Source organism: Agrilus planipennis, unplaced genomic scaffold (genome assembly GCF_000699045.2).
Source record: "Agrilus planipennis isolate EAB-ADULT unplaced genomic scaffold, Apla_2.0 scaffold137, whole genome shotgun sequence".
In the NCBI taxonomy this organism is placed as follows: Eukaryota; Metazoa; Arthropoda; class Insecta; order Coleoptera; family Buprestidae; genus Agrilus; species Agrilus planipennis.
This window is the reverse complement of record NW_020439008.1, coordinates 730,554-739,982: the sequence shown is the minus strand read 5'-3', so window position 1 is coordinate 739,982 and position 9,429 is coordinate 730,554. Positions and strand designations below refer to the sequence as shown.

Here is a 9,429-nt window from a genome sequence, read left to right as displayed (position 1 = left end):
ATTTTTTTTCATGTGTGTTATTTCGCCTATCTCTGACATTCCACCCACCAGCGGCAAGGGAGAGAGAGATAGATATATCCGGTTCTTTTTGTCTCGAAGTTTTGTATATATATATTGTATGGTTTCAGTGTGTGTGTGCTTGTCGGGGTTATTTATATTGTATATTTTTCATTGTGTGTGTGCTTGTCGGGGTTATTTATATTGTATATTTTTCATTGTGTGTGTGCTTGTCGGGGTTATTTATATTGTATATTTTTCATTGTGTGTGTGCTTGTCGGGGTTATTTATATTGTATATTTTTCATTGTGTGTGTGCTTGTCGGGGTTATTTATATTGTATATTTTTCATTGTGTGTGTGCTTGTCGGGGTTATTTATATTGTATATTTTTCATTGTGTGTGTGCTTGTCGGGGTTATTTATATTGTATATTTTTCATTGTGTGTGTGCTTGTCGGGGTTATTTATATTGTATATTTTTCATTGTGTGTGTGCTTGTCGGGGTTATTTATATTGTATATTTTTCATTGTGTGTGTGCTTGTCGGGGTTATTTATATTGTATATTTTTCATTGTGTGTGTGCTTGTCGGGGTTATTTATATTGTATATTTTTCATTGTGTGTGTGCTTGTCGGGGTTATTTATATTGTATATTTTTCATTGTGTGTGTGCTTGTCGGGGTTATTTATATTGTATATTTTTCATTGTGTGTGTGCTTGTCGGGGTTATTTATATTGTATATTTTTCATTGTGTGTGTGCTTGTCGGGGTTATTTATATTGTATATTTTTCATTGTGTGTGTGCTTGTCGGGGTTATTTATATTGTATATTTTTCATTGTGTGTGTGCTTGTCGGGGTTATTTATATTGTATATTTTTCATTGTGTGTGTGCTTGTCGGGGTTATTTATATTGTATATTTTTCATTGTGTGTGTGCTTGTCGGGGTTATTTATATTGTATATTTTTCATTGTGTGTGTGCTTGTCGGGGTTATTTATATTGTATATTTTTCATTGTGTGTGTGCTTGTCGGGGTTATTTATATTGTATATTTTTCATTGTGTGTGTGCTTGTCGGGGTTATTTATATTGTATATTTTTCATTGTGTGTGTGCTTGTCGGGGTTATTTATATTGTATATTTTTCATTGTGTGTGTGCTTGTCGGGGTTATTTATATTGTATATTTTTCATTGTGTGTGTGCTTGTCGGGGTTATTTATATTGTATATTTTTCATTGTGTGTGTGCTTGTCGGGGTTATTTATATTGTATATTTTTCATTGTGTGTGTGCTTGTCGGGGTTATTTATATTGTATATTTTTCATTGTGTGTGTGCTTGTCGGGGTTATTTATATTGTATATTTTTCATTGTGTGTGTGCTTGTCGGGGTTATTTATATTGTATATTTTTCATTGTGTGTGTGCTTGTCGGGGTTATTTATATTGTATATTTTTCATTGTGTGTGTGCTTGTCGGGGTTATTTATATTGTATATTTTTCATTGTGTGTGTGCTTGTCGGGGTTATTTATATTGTATATTTTTCATTGTGTGTGTGCTTGTCGGGGTTATTTATATTGTATATTTTTCATTGTGTGTGTGCTTGTCGGGGTTATTTATATTGTATATTTTTCATTGTGTGTGTGCTTGTCGGGGTTATTTATATTGTATATTTTTCATTGTGTGTGTGCTTGTCGGGGTTATTTATATTGTATATTTTTCATTGTGTGTGTGCTTGTCGGGGTTATTTATATTGTATATTTTTCATTGTGTGTGTGCTTGTCGGGGTTATTTATATTGTATATTTTTCATTGTGTGTGTGCTTGTCGGGGTTATTTATATTGTATATTTTTCATTGTGTGTGTGCTTGTCGGGGTTATTTATATTGTATATTTTTCATTGTGTGTGTGCTTGTCGGGGTTATTTATATTGTATATTTTTCATTGTGTGTGTGCTTGTCGGGGTTATTTATATTGTATATTTTTCATTGTGTGTGTGCTTGTCGGGGTTATTTATATTGTATATTTTTCATTGTGTGTGTGCTTGTCGGGGTTATTTATATTGTATATTTTTCATTGTGTGTGTGCTTGTCGGGGTTATTTATATTGTATATTTTTCATTGTGTGTGTGCTTGTCGGGGTTATTTATATTGTATATTTTTCATTGTGTGTGTGCTTGTCGGGGTTATTTATATTGTATATTTTTCATTGTGTGTGTGCTTGTCGGGGTTATTTATATTGTATATTTTTCATTGTGTGTGTGCTTGTCGGGGTTATTTATATTGTATATTTTTCATTGTGTGTGTGCTTGTCGGGGTTATTTATATTGTATATTTTTCATTGTGTGTGTGCTTGTCGGGGTTATTTATATTGTATATTTTTCATTGTGTGTGTGCTTGTCGGGGTTATTTATATTGTATATTTTTCATTGTGTGTGTGCTTGTCGGGGTTATTTATATTGTATATTTTTCATTGTGTGTGTGCTTGTCGGGGTTATTTATATTGTATATTTTTCATTGTGTGTGTGCTTGTCGGGGTTATTTATATTGTATATTTTTCATTGTGTGTGTGCTTGTCGGGGTTATTTATATTGTATATTTTTCATTGTGTGTGTGCTTGTCGGGGTTATTTATATTGTATATTTTTCATTGTGTGTGTGCTTGTCGGGGTTATTTATATTGTATATTTTTCATTGTGTGTGTGCTTGTCGGGGTTATTTATATTGTATATTTTTCATTGTGTGTGTGCTTGTCGGGGTTATTTATATTGTATATTTTTCATTGTGTGTGTGCTTGTCGGGGTTATTTATATTGTATATTTTTCATTGTGTGTGTGCTTGTCGGGGTTATTTATATTGTATATTTTTCATTGTGTGTGTGCTTGTCGGGGTTATTTATATTGTATATTTTTCATTGTGTGTGTGCTTGTCGGGGTTATTTATATTGTATATTTTTCATTGTGTGTGTGCTTGTCGGGGTTATTTATATTGTATATTTTTCATTGTGTGTGTGCTTGTCGGGGTTATTTATATTGTATATTTTTCATTGTGTGTGTGCTTGTCGGGGTTATTTATATTGTATATTTTTCATTGTGTGTGTGCTTGTCGGGGTTATTTATATTGTATATTTTTCATTGTGTGTGTGCTTGTCGGGGTTATTTATATTGTATATTTTTCATTGTGTGTGTGCTTGTCGGGGTTATTTATATTGTATATTTTTCATTGTGTGTGTGCTTGTCGATTTATTTGTCATATTGTATATTTTCTATCGGGTATTTTGTGTGTGCTTGTATATCGAAGCAGTGTGTGGTGTGCGAACTTGCCTTTTTTAATTTTTATTTGTATATAGTATATAATTAGTGTCCATACCAAATAAACTTAGTGCACCGATGACGTGTCGTCTTTTGTTTTTATATCAATATACTCTTACTCATTTATGGATGTCTTCAATATCACCCCAGTTTAATAAACTTAATATAGATGAAATATGAGTTTAGAGTTTATAGATTAATAAACGAAAAAATGTTATTATTAATTTGAATAAATGAAGGTACCAATATGTTAATATTTCTAGAGTAAGAGCTATGTTGCTGGAAAAATTATCGATTATATGAACAAACTCATAAGCTATGGAGTTGCCGGCTTTAGAATTGACGCTGCTAAGCACATGACTCTTTTCGATTTGAAATTAATTATGTTGGTATACCATATTAACACTTTGGAACGTAGGTACGCCCAATGTTCCCTTTTAAATTACGGTAAGATATGACGTAATAATCAAAGAAGCCAATTTAAACCATTTCCTACCTAACCAAAATTAAAATCAATACTTTCAAAGTGTAAATAATCCATTTTAATGTTAGTCCCTAATGTTAAAGTTAAAATTAATAATTTTATAGTTATTGTGGTAAGGTTAATGTTAATTTTTTTAACAATATTAGTTCTTCTGAATGTCATCTAGATATTTAAAATTGTAAGTTAACATCTACCACTCGGCTATAGTCGACTTAATTGTAGCTGTCATTTAAAAAGCAAGAATAAAACAATTAGAAGTGAGTCATAACTAAAAGTGAGTTAGGGTGGTGAAGCGGGTGATCCACGGCGTGGCGTACTTTTGCCAGCTCCGTACTCGTTCTTGACTTATATTACTTATTAAATAATTTTTTATTGACCCTTAGTAGATTGTTGCTGCAATTATTAATAAATTTTATCTTTTATCGAATATAAAGTATGCCACCACGTAAAAATGTTTTAATTTAATACAGTAATAAATAATCAAAGATGCATTTGAATCATTTTATTTTCTACATGGTTACAATGAAATCGAATTTGTAAAAACGTTTAAATACAAATTAAGAAGTTTATGATTGTTTTGCGTTAATGTGAATGGCAAGTACTCCGTCATCTTCTGAACTGAGAAGTTCGATATAACCTGTACCATCGCTTCCCACAGTCACAGCTTTCCCAGTGCAAGCTCCGTTTTGCAATTTTCCACTGATAACGTCACAGTAAACTCCAGATGGGAGACATGTCTGTAAGTTTCGTCGTAAATCACCTTCGTTAGTGAAAGCCACGAATCCAGCATTTCCACGACAGAATGAAATTTGTTGGTTACCATCGGACCACCATTCTTTGATAGTTGTACCTAATGTGGCATTCTTGAATCCTACCATGTTGTAGATTTGACGCCATCTGTGCTCACAAACCCAGCCATTTCCACAAGTGTCATCATCCTTGATCGATGGAGATACTATGTTTCCGTTTCCGTCTTGAGGAGGCCCTGAAATCAAATTTTTACAGTAAGGAAGGAAATCTTGGTGTTCCCATAGAGATTTTATTGTCGAAATCATCAAATAATTATTATTTTTATTTTATTTAATTCTATCGTTCGTTATTTGGACGATCTTATGATGATGATGATGAAAGTGTTATGCAAAAGAAATGACTGAAAATATTTTATTATATCTAACTATTAGCTACTTAGGGCTCTAAATTTGGAAAATCAAAAAGTGAAAATAACCATACAAATTATTTGACCGAATCGTCGACTTTCGTACCACTTTTACAATATTTCAAACCATTTAAATATATAATACATCAACAACTTTGATTTTGGTTTATTAACTGAACATACCTTGATCACTGTCGTCAAAGTAGAAACTAGACATGACTCTGGTGACTCCATAAGGATGTGCCAACATGAAGGCAATTGCCATTTTGTACTGTTTTGCAGTTTTGTACGTTAAAATATTTTCACCGCCGGCACCATGGCCTCTTTGGTTATCGTGATTATCGACGAAAACGAAAGCATTTAGTCCGGGAACAAGTCCCCATTCTTCTCCCCAATTCTTTAAATAAGTTAGTTTATCTTTACCCCGAAATACGCGTCCTATTTCGGCACTGTATTTAAACTCTGTTACAGTTCCCAAGTCTGTATATTCGGTAGACTTAACTGCTTCGCCTCCTGTTTAAAGAATCGTAATCAGTAGTCACTTATAGTAAAACATGCAAGACAACAAGAAAAAGAAACAATTGAATGCTTCAACGAAATTGTCATTTTTAAGAATAATTCAATACGTACTGAAGTACAGTAATATTTACTTTTATTGAAACGTCTAAATGTTTAGATTTTCATTCATTCTTAAAAAGAGATTTGATGTGTTACCTAAATCGATTACTTCTTGATATATAAAGGGCCTCAAATTTTCTGCGAATCCATGAGAAGTGTCGAGGTTATTTGTGGATTGATAAATAACTTTTAAATCGGAAGGCGTCATGTGTTTGGCCGCATCAAACCGAAAGCCAGCAACTCCATAGCTGATGAGTTTATTCAAGAATTCCACCATTTTCTCTCTAACGTAGCTGTTTGACTGTGTTGCACAAGACAAGGAGTTATCTTTTATACAACATTTGACCGCAAACGAGTATTGGTATAATTAATGGATAAAATGTTTTCTTTAATGAAAGGATTTAGAGATATGTTACATTAAAGAACTGAACTTTGGTAAGGTTGAAAAATGTTTGTGAAAGCAAAAGAAACAGGCGAATATAATATAAATTGGCGCAAAAAGGAGGAGCATTTAAAAGATAAATAAAGATACGTGGTTGCAGATTCCAGTTGGTAATTGTTTATCCATAATTTGAGTGTTTTTGAACGGATTTCATTACTTCAACACGAAAATGTGGAAATTTGGATTTTAATATTTTGTAGCGTATACCGCGCCGTTTGTGGTGTTTTCTAAAACGCGCTGTTAAGACAACAGGTAAAAGTTGGTCTGTGTTCTGTCGGAGCTGTCTGCGACGCGCTGATGAGATCCAAAAAGATCGAAATCGTGATCCGCGTCTGGCAGTTTCGACAGAATACAGACCACTTCGAATTATTTTATTTGNCAGAGAAAATTATATTTGTCACGAAAAATTTTCAAAAATCAAAAAATGAACTTAGACCGTCTTGCGGCACGTGTTATTTTTAACAGAACCTTTTTCCCCTCCTGTTTTCTCATTAAAGTGTGTCGGAAAAGAATTAATTTTAAACATTATATTGTTCATATTATACGTATGTACGTTATCTATACAATTGTTTTTTTTTTAAGTCGTCATTTGTTCAGATGTTAAGTAATCATTCATGAAAAACGTTGTTTTATATTTACGGCAGTACCTATATACAATTAACGTTCAGTTAACACAGGAAATAGAAAGTCTAATAAAATTTTATAGAATCCCTATGTGTTGTATGTAGATGCATACGTATGTAGGTATATGCATTTAGGTGAGTGAGAACAAAAAGACTCATTAACACAGGTGCCTTGGTTAGAAGCACTCTTTATGTTTTTCCACGATCTTCTCAAGTCATTCAATACTCATGGCAATCTTTTAACGAGATCTCCACGAAAGTAATGAAAGCGTACGTGGTTACATGCAGAAGAATATCTACACAGACGTACCCATGCACAAATCTTACACAGCCACCGCGTCGAAAACGAAACCGCTGCGCATGGGTCGTCATTAGTTCCAGTAATCTGAATTGATGGAACGGATCCCATAACTCATGGATTTATTTTACGTTTATTAGCACCACCTGTCCGTCCGCTAGCTCCTGAATGTCTAATTTTTTAATTTACTGTACTAAATGGACGCAGAATGCAGAACAGAAGGAACAGTTGCCGCCAGTAAATTGACAGAAGCCTAAAGTGGAAGGAACAGTTTTACGGGTTTTTGTTATAACCCTATTTCCCTTCTCCGCGTTCATTTTTTTTTCTGTTTCCAAGTGGACCGTGCACTCTCTATTAATGAAGCAATTAGTTGTCACATTTTCATGATATAACGCTAATTGCAAAGTTATTAGTAGTATTCGTTGTCGGAGCAGGTGGGAATTGGCAATCATAATCTTTATAACACATGTTTATGAACGAAAACCAATTTCTACGTACTACTGCTTCTTCGCCCATATACGGTATTCATGTGTTATATTCTAAAAATATAAAAAGTAAGAAGTTTGCACCAGGAAGCTCCTTCCTCTCAGGATTTTCTGAGGAATAGGTAGTCTGGTCTGACTCTGGGAAAATTAAAGTCAAGAAAATTCGAGGAGAAGAGTTGATGTTGTGGCTATAATACCTTAAGTAATAATTAAGTACAAAACCAATTTTCGACTACTTTGCACTTTGACCCTTTGTCTGTAAACAGGCAAGTCGGCATCGTTTGCGGTCAGCTGGTAGGTAGCTACTAGAGATGTACCGGATAGTAATTTTGTTGGGTACCGAATAACTGGGTACCACGGCAAAATCACTATGGTTAATGGTTAACGTTTTCGTTCAATTCTCCCATTAAATGTCACCCTCACCAACGTTTCAAACCACATTAAGTTCCATTAAAGAAGTCGTTTAAAATCCTAACCAATAATCATTTAATCCTTGGTTAAAGAATTTCATCGAGAAAGTTCAATTGAAACCGTTGAGATGAGCCTATAACGTTTGTAAATACTAAAAGTCTACAAGGTGACAAAAGCGTTATCGCAGTTATTGTTAATCAAAACCTGATATCCCTAGACAAAACTTTTTAGTCTCTCTCCAGTCTCTCAGTCTTTCAGAGTCTTTCAGCGTCTCTGAGAGCGTCTCTCACAATCTTTCACAGTCTCTCAGTGTTTTTATGTATCTCTTTTATGAATCTTTCGCAGTCTTTGTATGAGAGACTCGAACGATAAAATTAATTCAGAGATTCGAGTCTCTCGTACAGTGACGCTAAATAGTTTTTTTGACAGTCACTCGACAGTCTCTCTCAGCGACACCAGAGAGACTCGATGAGAGACGGAGACTCGAGTCTCGCTTTCAGAAACTCTGAGAGACTGGACATTTTTATCTCGGGATACCAACAAACGACAGAAATTGTAACAGTTCTTTCATATTGATTGAGACGAGGAAAAGTGAACACAAGAACTATATCGAAATGACAAATAATTTAGTATACTGCCTAATTCTAAACGTACAACGCTGTTAAATTTAAAACTGTTAGAAATTCTAAATTTATCATGACTTATCTACCTTTGAAAGCAGCTCTTTCTGATAACTGCTGATAACATACCCTCTGCCATTAAAGAGCAAATGTAAAGTTCCATAAGAACAATCCCGACAAATACACACACACACATATAAAGGTAATATATTTTTAAACATATATGTGTAAATCTATATAACAGTTAACATAAAAGTTTCTTCCTCATGATGCCACGGTTGTATAGTCATCATCATAAGGTCGTCAGTCCTGAGACTGGTTGGACACTCCTTCCTATCCTGCGCTAATCTTCGCATTTCTCTAAAGCTAGAGCAACTCATATCCTTAAATATTTGCGATAAGTAATCTAATCTAGGTCTACCTCTACCCCTCTTAACTTCCGTTTCTCCCTCTAATATGTCTTTAACCAGACCTTCATGTCTGACAAAATTAACCTATCTCTCCTATTTCTTATTGACTTTCATGGAGTCCCCTGTTCTCCTATTCTTTCTAATACCTCTTCATTTCTAACCTTCTCTATCCACGGTATCCTCATCATTCACCTGTAATACTACATTTCGGACGCTTCTAATCTTCACTGTCCATGTTTCGCACCCGTTCAACGCCGTGCTCCAAACATATACCTTTAACAACCTTTTTCGAATTTCTAAATTAACCATTCGCGAGCATAGAAGTGACTTCTTTTTACTGAAGGTGATTCGACCCTGCGCTATCCTCTGCTTTAATATCCCTACTGCGCCTTCTTTATTTGACTTCCTAGATATCTAAAATCGGCCACTTCATCTAATTTTTCGTCTCCTATCTTTATATTAAAATAATTGTAAAACCTAAACACTTATTTTTTTGTTACATTGTATTAATATCTGGTTTCAATTTGTAGGTAAGTGCTAATTTAATGATTAATCTCAATTTCGTTACCTTTTTTCTACTTTCTAC

At 33.9% G+C, this 9,429-nt stretch overlaps 1 protein-coding gene across 1 annotated transcript in view; it reads right to left on the bottom strand.

The window, feature by feature from the left end:
- Nucleotides 1-4,267: 4,267 nt before the first annotated feature.
- Nucleotides 4,268-9,429, bottom strand: part of LOC108735103 (alpha-amylase 1-like) — a 23,771-nt gene continuing 18,609 nt past the window's right edge. Inside the window, exon 7 of the mRNA XM_025976129.1 lies at nt 4,268-4,515. Within this exon, the coding sequence (XP_025831914.1) occupies nt 4,347-4,515 (169 nt within the window). The 3' untranslated portion in view covers nt 4,268-4,346. The remainder of the gene's footprint in view (nt 4,516-9,429) is intronic.